Source organism: Dothidotthia symphoricarpi (genome assembly GCF_010015815.1).
Source record: "Dothidotthia symphoricarpi CBS 119687 unplaced genomic scaffold P153scaffold_5, whole genome shotgun sequence".
Classification (NCBI taxonomy): Eukaryota; Fungi; Ascomycota; class Dothideomycetes; order Pleosporales; family Dothidotthiaceae; genus Dothidotthia; species Dothidotthia symphoricarpi.
In genome coordinates, this window is record NW_022985012.1 from 651583 (window position 1) to 663512 (window position 11930).

The following is an 11930-nucleotide window of genomic DNA, read 5'->3' on the forward strand; positions in this document are numbered from 1 at the left end:
GCTTGCGTGGTTGATAACAAGACCGACCCGCCTGCCCATCATGGACACAACTCCCGCTCCAATTTCTAATTCCGCACTGCCTCTGGAAGAGTCGCTCGATTTGTCTACAGTGCTGCCCACGGTAGTAAACTCCAACGACGAACAACAGCCTGGACCCGTACACAGGACTAGTTTTCACTTTTTACGTCGCAAGAGTTCAGCTGAGACTCGTGGAGGCTACCGCAGCGCGTCCACTGGCAAGATGAGCAAGAAAGCAAAGGTGCTTGCGCAGGAGGAGGCCGTACGGAAGTCGAGAGAGGCCGCGATGCTTCCTGTGCAGCCACCGCGCCTTCCCTCGCACTCCTTTGACAATTTTGGCGGCGGCGAATACTTCCGCCCGGATTCTGTTGCCATCGTTTCCAATCAGGCCAGCAACCACGCCGGCAACCACGCCAACCACGCCGGCAACAACTTCAGTCGTCCCAATTTCAGCAGACCGTCCGTCGAACAAACTAGGATGGCGCCCACTTCCACTTCAGCTGTGGCGCCGCCCATGCCTGTCCGCTCGACTTCGCCGTCATACGTAGACTACGATCCCTACCCCAGAACTGAGAGCATGACAAACCGCGGTCGCTACAGCTATGCCAGCAGTCAGATCAGTACCGTGAACAGTCCCCGCCGTGTGAGGAGGAGGAAGGACCCCACGCCGTTCAAGTGAGTTGCATGACACTGCGCACGAGATCCTTGACTGACGAGTCTACAGCATCCTCGTCATTGGTACCAAGGGCTGTGGCAAGTCCTCCTTCATCGACTTTCTTCGCACTGCACTTGCACTCCCTGCTAAGAAACGCACTCATACTCCATCTCCGCCAGCCAGTGCAAGGGTGCACGACTCGCCCTTTACCTCTCAATCCCTCGAGACAGAAGTGGACGGCGAGAGAGTCGGTGTCACGCTCTGGGACTCGGAAGGTCTTGAGAAGAATATTGTCGACTTCCAGCTACCCATCATTACGTCGTTCCTCGAGTCCAAGTTTGAAGACACATTTGGCGAAGAGCAGAAGGTAGTGCGTGCCCCAGGCGTTCGTGATACTCACATCCACTGTGTTTTTCTCATCTTGGACCCTGTGCGTCTAGATCAGAATATCGCCGATGCTCGCAAAAGGTCGAACGTTGTCAACGTTGGCAGTGCAATTTTTGGCGGCTTAGACGAGGACCTCGATCTCAATGTGCTTCGTGCGCTACAGGGCAAAACCACTGTCATCCCCGTTATTGGCAAGGCTGACACCATCACGGGCGCGCACATGCGTTATCTCAAGAAGACGGTCTGGGATACCATAAAACGAGCGAAGTTGGATCCACTCGAGGCTTTGAACCTCGCCGATTACGATGAGGAAGACCCCGATCGACTAGACGAGCAAGACGAGGACGAATATGCTGAGTCTTCTGACGGCGAAGGTAAGACGGATGTGTTGAACAAGATCCTCGAGCGATCATCTTCCGAAGCTGCCCGTTCAATTGCATCTTCAAACTCATCATCCAAGTCTCGATCACCTCCAACGTCGCCCCCAAGCGCCAAAAAGAGCCACAGTCGCAAGGCATCAGCCATGTCCGCATCCATTCACAACCACAATGAAGACATGGAAACTCCGTTTTTGCCTCTCAGCATCATCTCGCCGGATCCCTATGAGCCTGAGGTGGTGGGCCGAAGATTCGCATGGGGCTTTGCGGACCCTCTCAACCCAGAGCACTGCGACTTCACGAGGCTGAGGGAAAGTGTCTTCAGCGAATGGCGTGCCGAACTTCGCGAGGCGAGTCGCGAGCAGTGGTACGAAGGCTGGCGAACAAACCGACTGCAGAGGGGCAACACCAGGAGACAAGTCATGACTTCAGACGGACCAGCAATGAAGCAGATCAGCGTCCCTGCTGCCAACGGTAGGGCTTCCAGCGCAGGAACTCGCGACCATCGTCCATACCATGGCACCGACTACTAGCCAGACCTACTGCTGGACGCTCATAGCACACCTATGCAAGCCAGTCAGCACCTGAGTCTCGGATTTCGGCCTTGTCGCATCTCCTGGCTTACGTTTATTCACACCGACGAAACATTTCCGTCGAGGTATGGTACTAGCACATGCGACGTCCTGATGCAGTCCCGACCATATTGGGCACCAATTACTGGACAGTGCGTATTGAGGAGAAGATAAATTCCATTGGCCTCGGCGGAACATCCTGCCTTTCTTTCTATTTGAACGTTTTTCCGAATTATGTACTTCTCTCCATCATACCCTCACCCTTACCCTTTTGTCTTATGTCGAATTGAAGGCAAGGATTTAGTCTCTCACATGTTGTTCTTCTTTCCTGGCCTGCTTTTTGTTTTCTGGCATTGCTTGTCAATAAAGCGCATACCCTTTCTCATATTGCTTAGTGTCTGCTAGATCTCGATGTTCCAACATTTTCTGTGGCCTTGAAACAGAGGACTAGTTACTACGCTGGACGTATCAAAAGCAGGACTTAACTAGCAGTCAGCATACTGGATCCGAACAAAACATGCACAGAGTGAATTTCCGCGTGACAGTCTCGTACATCAAACATCAGACCGCCCGGATACCACGTTAGGCCCGATATCTTTGAGACATAAAATCTTCACCTCCATGATCACGCCCATTACTGGTAAGTCGTTTGAACCGCTAGATCATGGACTCTACGACGGCCACTATTTCGCACAAAGGATACTCTGTGGTGTCATCGAAAGCCCGTTGATCGTGCTTGATCTTTGTCGATGGGAGCACAGCAACAAGCAGGGATCCCAATTCCACCTATATTACAAAATGCATAGTTATTGAATTGTCGAAACCCTCCCTTACGATACTCTCACTCAAAGTCTGACCACCCACTCACAGAGTTCGAACCTCCGCGTTCGCCGAGACGCCCCACCAAAGCCCTCCACCTCGACCCGCAACCAAAAAAGCACTACTCACTCTCTCGCGAAGATGCCTCGCACTCTTCTGAAACGTCTTTCCAAAGGACTGCCCATAACATGAATTCTCCACACGACATGTCGCCCACGCAGGGCCCAACACAACTTGCTGCCGGCCACGCGCCGCCTACCCCACCACATGAAGACCCGCTCGATGACATCTACGGCTCCGCGCCCTCATCCCCAGTCAACGAAATGCTGTCTGATCTGCCCTCGCGCCAACGTGCGCTCGACAACGACGCCTATCGCGAAGGTCTCGCGCAGAGCAAGGGCCAGTACGTGCAAGCCGGATTCGACGAGGGCTACTCTCTGGGTGCGAATCTCGGGCTGCGTGTGGGCTATATTCTGGGCGTGTTGCAAGGGTTTGTTGCGGCGTGGAAGGGTCATGATGCGGTGTTGTATCGCGAGACGAAGGATGTTTTTGAGCAAGCGAAGACGGAACTTGCGATTGAGGAGCTGTTGGGGGAGAAATGGGTAGATGGGGAGGGTCTGTGGAAGTGGGATGTAGAGGGCGAGGAGGAGAAGGGGTTTAGGGTGGTTGCGGATGCTCATCCTGTTGTGGTGAGGTGGATGGGGAGGGTGCAGGATATGGCGAGACGGTGGGGGGTGGATATGAGGGCTGTAGAAAGGAGTTTGGGGGACGATGAGGGGACGGGGGAGGCGGAAAGCTGATATCCGGGTGTACGAATATATATCTTTTTGGGTCAGGCCCGGCCTAGAATTAAGCAGTCAGGATACTGAGGTTTTCGAGAACCGTGTGAGATCGAAAGTCTGGACCTGGAGTAAGTCGTGCTTCCGATCAAGTGTAAAAGCCGGAACCAAGCTGGAGCGAGATCTGGCAACGGGTGGACAAATACATGGGGAAATCGGATATAAATGTGCGCCTGGAGCATCACTACTTGAGAAGTTTTACTTCTAGCGTTTTGGGTTCCAATGTGGTTGTTTGTTCGTACCCAGCAAAACGTGGCTTACTTTTGCCTATCTCAGCGGACGGAAAGGTCATGGTCTTGAACTTGGACTGAATGCCGGCCGGCCTGGCTGGGTGTAGAGATGCGAGCATTGACCAAAGCTGAATATCAAAGAACAACATTCATATTCCTTCATCGAACAAATCTCGAGTCGTATAGTGGTTAGTATTTCTGCTTGTCATCCAAGGACAACTCGCAGGAGACCAGGGTTCAATTCCCTGCTCGAGAGATTGCCTTTTTGCACGATGAGCGATCTTTTTGCGCGATGTACGGTCTTTTCGCACGATTGGCAACCTTTTTGCTGGGTAAGGGTGTATTGTTAGTGTCCGTCGGGGCGGAGAACGTGTATTGGCAAGCCGGTGGGGCACCTCTCGACCAATCGAAATACCAGGAACCAGGGTGCAGCGAAATCATGCAACAGCTGGACAACTACAACTAAGTTTAGTATAGGAATCTTGTCCCTAAATTTTGCGCTGTATACGCCTTGCGTGCACTTTAACAAATTGCAACTGTGTAGTTTTGCGGCTTGTAGGAGCCACAAAGAGTGTAACTTACTTCCCGCTTTTGCAGTTGACCGAGGGCACCACGGCTTTTGACACTAGCTTCTAGCGAGATGCTGTCATGATGCAATCCATCCGTCGCAAAGATAACATGAGTTGAGCTTCCGCTTCCATGTCTCGCCACACTTTTTGCTCGCTGTTGTCCCCTCACTCTGAACAGCCATGATACATGGCCTGTTCGCTCTACGGAGAGCACAAGCCAAAAATGCCAGCTCACGGCTGCTGACGTCCGCCTTCGCCCCCGCGCGACCACTTACACAACCACTTTGTCGTCGCCTGCAAACGCAAGCATGGGAACCTCTACGCCCTCCAAACCCCGCCGACCTGCCCAAGCCAAGGCCTCGAAAGATCAAGCCGCCTTTTCGCCGCCGCAAATGGGTGCGCCGCCTCGCTGTCCTATCTGCGTTGCTCGGCGCCGGGTATCTGGTTGACAGGCAGTTATATGCTTCAGCAGTTCTACGCAGTGCGCGCACGTTCAAAACTGGCCTCTTGATTGGACTTGACTACAAGATTAACTTTCGCGCCAATCCACCGTTGGCGAAGAGTATCGAGGCGCTGCACGCACGCAATGCGGAGAGGATCTTCGACTTGCTGAGGTACAATGGCGGACTGTATCTGAAGATTGGGCAGGCGATCGCCATGCAGAGCGCTGTGCTGCCACCTCAGTTCCAAAAGATGTTTGCCAAGATGTTCGACGACGCGCCGCAGAACGAATGGGCAGAGGTCGAGCGGGTCATACGCGAGGACTTTGGGAAAGGTGCCGAGGAAGTGTTTGGCGTGAGCTTCAGCAAAGAGGAGGGCAAGGGCATCATGGAGAAGACAGCGCGAGCGTCTGCCAGTGTGGCCCAGGTACATTGGGCGAGACTAGCGGACGGTAGAGAGGTTGCCATCAAGATTCAAAAGAGGGAGATTGCACAGCAGGTTGGGTGGGATCTGTGGGCTTTCAAGGTTGTGGCGAAAGTCTATACTTGGTGGTTCGGCATCCCTGTCTACACCCTCGTGCCTTACATCTCAGAGCGTTTGATGCTAGAGACAGACTTCGAGAACGAAGCAGATAACGGCGAGGAGATGCGACGACTCGTCTCTGGCGAGAAGCGACTGAATGGTCGAGTCTACATACCGCAGGTCTACAGGGAACTCTCCAGCAAAAGAGTCATGACAGCTGAATGGATCGAAGGCGTGCGACTCTGGGACAAGGAAGGCATCACAAACAGCTGGCGGGGTGGATGGCGTCAAGGCAGTCCAGGAGCAGGCGGTACCCAACTACCAGCCATTTCGAACCACGATACCAAACTCGATACACACGTTCCAGAGGACGCGCCGAGAAACGAGTTTCTCAAACCAGATCGCACCTCGTGGCGCGGAAGAGAGGGTAAAGGCGGCCTCGGTGTCTCTCTAAAAATCACGATGCAGACCATTGTCGATCTCTTCTCCGCTCAAATGTTTCTCTGGGGCCTTGTCCATTGTGATCCACACCCAGGCAACATCTTCATCAGACGTTTACCTTCCGGCAAACCCGAGGTAGTACTCATCGACCACGGCCTGTACATCCGCATGAACCCAGAGTTTCGCCATCAATACGCGCTTTTCTGGAAATCTTTGCTCGGCTTCGACAACGAAACAATCAAGGACATTGCAACGAGCTGGGGCGTTGGAAATCCTGACATATTTGCCTCGGTGACACTCATGCGACCTTACCAAGGTGGCGATAACCACACGCTAAACGAACTGAAGAAGGGCGTTACAGGGAAAGACCAACAGGAGCGTGCATTTGCAATGCAGGTCAAGGCGCGCGATGGCATCAAGCAGATCTTGGGTGACGACGACAAGTGGCCACGCGAGCTCATCTTCATTGGGCGGAATCTGAGAATCGTGCAGGGCAACAATCAGTTCCTCGGCTCGCCTGTCAACCGAATCAAGATCACTGGTCTGTGGGCATCGAGGGCACTGGCTGAGAGCAAGGATTTGGGGCTGAGTGAGCGGTGGACTAATTGGGTCAAACACTTGAGGTTCAGGTGTGTGCTTGTGCTAAGCGACGTCGTGTTCCTATGGAGTAAGGTCAGGCAGAAGCTCGGTGTGGGGAGAGGTATGGAGGATGAGATCGAGGACAGGATGAAGGTCATGGCTAAGGACTTTGGTGTCGATCTGAACCATGGCGTCTTTGAGGGCTAAGTGGCTTGGAGATGGATTCTGGAGATGTAATGTATTGTGTATTGATGCAAAGTTACTTCTTTATGAGATACGAGAAATGATGTATATCAAACTTGATCACACACTTTGAAGCTTGCAAAGACACGTTCACTGTCGTCAAACGATGAACCCACATAAGCAGATTACCGAAATCGCGCTCGACACGTCCCCTCCACAGCATACACGCGAAACTGACTCGACAACGTCGCGCCCCACATTTTCCCCGATTTCGCACTGGACCGAGGCTACATCGCAAGCTTACTTACACCCGTGCACATCTCAGCTTATATCACCAGAAGCTTGCCCAAGCGACTACCACTGCACAAACATTCTCTCACACCACATCACCATTCCCTCACACCCCTAAAACAACCAATCCCGAACCAACAGAAGCCAAACCTCAGCAGCCAAACACGAAACAAACCGCAAACATGACGTCTACGGCAGATTACTCGGACATCAAGTTCGAAATCAAGAACAAGATCGGAATAATAACTGTGTGTACCGATCATCACACCGTTTTCAATTCGTTATCAGTCTGACGAGCCTGATAGTTCAACCGCCCGAAAGCGCTGAACTCCTTCGGCGGCAACATGGTTCCGGACATCATCGCCGCGCTGCGTGTGCTGAATGAGCACCCGGAGACCATCTTCACCGTGATAACGGGCGAAGGGCGGTTTTTCTGCGCGGGCGCGGATGTCAAGGCCTTGGGGTCAGATACGGTATGTGTTTTGTCTGATGATTAATTGGTTGGGAATGAGGGTTAACAGAGTGGCAGGCGGCAGTGTATAAGAACGTTGGGGAGAAGAAGATTGCGCTTACGGGGCGGTTTACCTCTGGTGAGTTTTGGCGTGTTTCTTTTCTCATCTTTGGTGTTGGGGCGAGTGTTTTGTGGGCGAGAGATGACCACGGATATGCATGTTTTGACATGCTATTCTCTATCCCCTGCACGATTTCATACACTAACCCATCTCCAAGCACTCGAACTCCTCCGTTCCATGATCGACCACAAAAAGGTCCTGATCCTTGCTCTCAACGGCCCTGCAGTAGGCGCCGGCGCCGCTTGGTTTCCCGGTATCGCTGATATCGTGCTTGCGTCCTCAACTGCATGGCTGCAGTGCCCATTTAGTGCTTTGGCCCTCGTGCCCGAAAACGGATCGGCCTTGTCCTTTGCGCAACACATCGGTATCCACCGCGCCAATGACTTTCTCATGTTCGGGCGCAAACTATCCGCGCAGGAGCTGCTGGACGCAGGAATGTATAACTACGTATGGGATGCCACTGGCGACGCATTCCAGACCAAGGTGGTGGAGTTTCTGGCGGGGCAATTGGAGGTCAACGATGGCAAGAGTATGATGGAGATGAAGCGGTTGCAGAATGCTCCGATACGAGATGCGAGAATGATTGCAGTGGTGAACTCGATTGACGCGTTGGCGGAGCGGTTTGTTGAAGATGCGCCGACGAAGCGGTTTGAGGCGAAGAAGAAGGCGATGGAGGAGAAGAGCAAGGGCAAGTCGAAGCTTTGATTGGCAATTTCGTGCGAGAAAATGTCGATTTCTGCGTTGATAGAAGTAAGCTAATCTCGTCTGCTCTCTCTCTGCCTCTTGCTGTGATATTAATCGTCTTTTTCTCACGATCATACACGCGGCTTCAACGGCAAAGGCTCTCTGGGAATGCCAATTGCAGCAAGGATAGAGTCGAGCTTCTCAGGCTGTGAGCGTAACGCATCCCACTCTTCCTCGTGCTTGACCATCATCGTACCTCCCAGTGTAGTACCATTTAGCGCCACAAACCCAATCTCACTGCCATCCTGACGTCGGAGCATGGCGCCTTCGCTTCGTCGTGGTAGAATGACCATACCGGACATGGTCATGGCGAGGTTGTAGCTTATGGGTAGCTCGCTTTGGTTGGTAGAAGTTAAAGCGAGCTGGTCTGGGTTAGCACGAATGAAGTCGTCGACCACTTCTTTCGCTGCGTGGTAGAGTTCGTTGTAAACGTCAAGTAGCTGTGCGCCCGACGGTTCAGCAGCAAACTTCCGAGCAAAATGCGAGAAAGGTAGAGCAGAATGCTGTAACAGGCCAGATCCCGAATCTGCAACCCACATTAGCCATATTTTCCTCTGCAAACGCGAGCGTACCCACCTCCACCATCCTCCAGAATACGATCAATCAGCAATTCCCACCCCGCAGCCACCTCACCATCCCGCATACCCTCCAACGGCAAAAACTGTAAATGCCTATGCGGCTGGCTCGCTCCGCTATGATCCCCGGAGTTGAAGAATGCAAACAAACGCTTCTGATTGCTCCCTTCATGCCACGCCTTCAAGCAAGCGTACGTAGCCTCCAGGTCATCTTGCTCCAGCGCATGTGTTTGTTGTTTGTTCGATTTTGTGGCGAGGATGAAGTGTCCCGCTATGACAGGGAATTTGTTGAGGACGAGTATGTGGCTCGGATTTGTGGTAGGAATGTCTACGAGGTGGAGCGCTGGCGGGGGATCGGCGAAGGGGTCGAATTGTTTCTTTGGTGTAGCATCGTGCTTAGGCGTGGGCTTCTTTGCGAGCGACGGACAATAGCGCAATTGAAACTATGATGTTGTGGTGAGCTTTGATTTGGAGACGAGCTTGGGAGTGGTTACTGGAATGCCGGTTGACGTGCGAATTATCGCGAGCTCTGTTGGCGAAAAGAGCAAGCTCGAGGTTGCCTTTGCCGACTTGAATTTGGCGTCCACCAGGCTAGGCAGCGATTCAGAGAGACCGAGAAGCATGCTCATAGGGTTAGAGTCAATGGATGCGGAGAGGAGATCAGGTGTTGCGTAACTTGCTAGCAGTTCACATGTGCAGCCCACTAAGGACGGCGGTAAGCTTTAATCACGGAGTTAGCGCGTACGCCAAAGTCTTGATCAAATGTCAGACCTCAACGCTCAACACCACAATCATCGCCCATAAAATATCATCATCAGATTCCATTTAGTTTTCATTGACACCGACTATTTTGAACACAAGAGTCGAAAGACTCGCCCAGATGACCTCCCCACTCGAGTTCTGAGCCAACGCGCTTTGCAGCAGTACCCATCTACGATCTTTGCGCCTATGCAAAGGAAGGAAGAACAAAACCCACAATCGTATAACAAATGTCGCTAACAAGACACGGTGAATAAACCCAAAGGTTGTACAAATTGAAGAAGACAAAACGTTCAAGGGCAACATAGAACAAATCAGGACATGCCAGTCAAATGCACCGTGCAGATGAGGAGGAAGAATATCTGACGCAGCCTCGAGGAACAAATGGCATGAAAACCCATGATACTGAGATCAAACACTCTGGAAACAAAAGTCAAAGAGATAGTCGTGTACATGAGAGTAGAACAAGGTCCAACACAAGGCGTGGGAGATCGAACAAGTAAAGGTCGAGAAAGTCCAGCATAGAGACATCGAGATCCGGTACGTAGCTTCAAGACGCGACCACTTGAACACTGAGAACATATCGGATGTGTCGACACATTTAACCTCGCTCCATTCGAAGTCGTTGCGTCATCGACCTCGGCGGTCTGCTTCAATCTCAATCCACTTCTTTTTGCACGTCGCATTTCCGAAATGGTACGTTCCGCCATTAGTGTCGATGTAATCGGCGACCTTCTTCCACTGGACCTTGCTGAGTTTTGAGTCGTGGTTGAGCCCATAGCCATGAGCAGTCTCGACGCGGTTGATTTCTTGGATGACGGCTTCTCGTAGCAAGACAACCTTCTCATACATTAGCGACAAAGCCTTCTCTGGAACGCACATCTTTAGACTCACATCATTCTGAGTCCAAACCGGCTTCCGCACGCGATGGCCCTTTGGCTTGGTCAACGAGCGGTAGCGACCTCTCAACGTCGATTCGGCAACGTTCGTGTGCATCCTCTTCCGGATCTCCTTATATGTCAGGCCTAGAACATCCTTCCCTTCGATGAGGATCTTGTCATCACTCTTTCGTAGGGCTTGCGAATCGTTTCGAGGCATCTGTAGCCCATCGTGGGTGGTAACGTTGTTACACAGTGACCTGTATTGCGACTGTGCGTTACTGCTGTATGTCGGAAACGTGCTTCTCTGCGAGGCAAAAGAAGTTATTCGGGGGACTTGTGGCGTGGAAGAAAATCCCGAAAGATCGCTTAGATACCCTGGCGGGTACCATGGAGTAGCACCCGGACTGATCTTGTACGAAGACGGCTGTTCCGAGCCGAAGTGTTTGCTGTGGTCAAACGACAACCCAAGTGTATGCCCCTGTTCTGCTTCGGTAGTTGTTATTGGTAGATCGATACCCAAGCTATGTTGCGGGAGCCCTGAGAAGTCGAAGTCGGAGGAGCCTGCATCGTTGCGGAGTGCGCGGGACGTTGTCTCTGGCGTGGATTCTTTCAGTAGTGCATACCTCTCGAAGTCCGGCCAGCTGCTTAATGACGCCCCATTAGCCTGTCCTGGACTCAAGGCGTGTAACTCTGACGCCACAGTCTCGCTGAAGAAGCTCCTCGGCGAGGTTGAACTGATCGTATCAAGATCTGAGCTGATGAGGCTCATGTCACCATGATGTGCTCTACTCGCTCCAGGAGGCACCCAAGATGCTTGACCACCGTTGTACTCAATCCCGCTCTTGCTGGCCATATTCTGCGACGTTGCCATGTCCTCGAACGCGAAATCGTTGCTCATGAGTTCATCTGACTCTGGCATAATGAGAGGCTCCATCGACAGAGCGCCGTTCCATGCAAAGGCGCTTTCGGATGGACCCCAGTATTGACCTTGCGATGTAGGGGGTACGGCCGCAGTTGATCGATACTCTCGAGGGAATGCTTGCGGATGCCGCCAGGTTTGAGCCTGCAAGTGACTCTCGGGTCTGTACTGGCATTGCTAAAGATGTTAGCTTACATCTAGGAATCTACAAGACTGGCCTGTTTCTATACTCACTAGCAGTGGTTGCGCCATCGAGTGTTCGTGCAGGATAGTATTGCTGGGCTGTGAGTTCGCTGTGGACGTGCAGTTGAAGAGAAACCGAGGTTGCAACTGATATGGGAACGACTGTCGAAGGTCTTGCTCGTCAAAGCCAGGCTGTCGGTGAAGTACGTTTTGCGACATGGCTGGCATCTGCGCTTTAATAAGGTCGCCAGTACCCAACAATACTGCAACAGCCCCACCACGCTGCCGTGAATGTTGGTTTGTCGCTAACTCTTCAAGCGCAAGCTCAGGGTGAAGGGAGTTTTGGTATTTGGAGGAGACGTGTGCCGGTCAGG

The 11930-nt window shown here is 52.4% G+C and overlaps 6 protein-coding genes and 1 non-coding gene across 7 annotated transcripts; 5 read left to right on the forward strand and 2 right to left on the reverse strand.

Annotated features, from left to right (window-relative positions):
• Positions 1-40: 40 nt before the first annotated feature.
• On the forward strand, positions 41-1970 carry P153DRAFT_354726 (uncharacterized protein; the record flags this gene model as incomplete). The annotated part of the gene is made up of 2 exons (XM_033666520.1): positions 41-693; positions 743-1970. 2 exons carry the CDS (start codon positions 41-43, stop codon positions 1968-1970), a joined length of 1881 nt encoding a protein of 626 aa, XP_033526464.1.
• Positions 1971-2630: 660 nt separating this feature from the next.
• Positions 2631-3628, forward strand: P153DRAFT_429277 (uncharacterized protein; the record flags this gene model as incomplete). The annotated part of the gene is made up of 2 exons (XM_033672765.1): positions 2631-2649; positions 2880-3628. The coding sequence occupies 2 exons, from the start codon at positions 2631-2633 to the stop codon at positions 3626-3628; spliced, it is 768 nt and encodes a 255-aa protein (XP_033526465.1).
• A 440-nt stretch (positions 3629-4068) lies between these two features.
• On the forward strand, positions 4069-4153 carry P153DRAFT_t36. Its single transcript has one exon. It is a non-coding gene; the product is annotated as a tRNA-Asp (tRNA).
• A 401-nt stretch (positions 4154-4554) lies between these two features.
• On the forward strand, positions 4555-6741 carry P153DRAFT_364516 (ABC1-domain-containing protein). The gene has a single exon (XM_033667626.1). It carries the CDS (start codon positions 4647-4649, stop codon positions 6654-6656), a length of 2010 nt encoding a protein of 669 aa, XP_033526466.1. The 5' UTR covers positions 4555-4646; the 3' UTR covers positions 6657-6741.
• Positions 6742-7105: 364 nt separating this feature from the next.
• P153DRAFT_285111 (peroxisomal d3,d2-enoyl-CoA isomerase) lies at positions 7106-8200 on the forward strand (the record flags this gene model as incomplete). Its single annotated transcript, XM_033663374.1, has 4 exons — positions 7106-7171; positions 7229-7400; positions 7460-7513; positions 7653-8200. 4 exons carry the CDS (start codon positions 7106-7108, stop codon positions 8198-8200), a joined length of 840 nt encoding a protein of 279 aa, XP_033526467.1.
• A 110-nt stretch (positions 8201-8310) lies between these two features.
• P153DRAFT_284896 (Ap4A phosphorylase-like protein II) lies at positions 8311-9443 on the reverse strand (the record flags this gene model as incomplete). Its single annotated transcript, XM_033663352.1, has 3 exons — positions 8311-8765; positions 8822-9257; positions 9309-9443. 3 exons carry the CDS (start codon positions 9441-9443, stop codon positions 8311-8313), a joined length of 1026 nt encoding a protein of 341 aa, XP_033526468.1.
• Positions 9444-10203: 760 nt separating this feature from the next.
• Positions 10204-11775, reverse strand: P153DRAFT_354730 (uncharacterized protein; the record flags this gene model as incomplete). The annotated part of the gene is made up of 2 exons (XM_033666521.1): positions 10204-11550; positions 11608-11775. The coding sequence occupies 2 exons, from the start codon at positions 11773-11775 to the stop codon at positions 10204-10206; spliced, it is 1515 nt and encodes a 504-aa protein (XP_033526469.1).
• Positions 11776-11930: the final 155 nt, after the last annotated feature.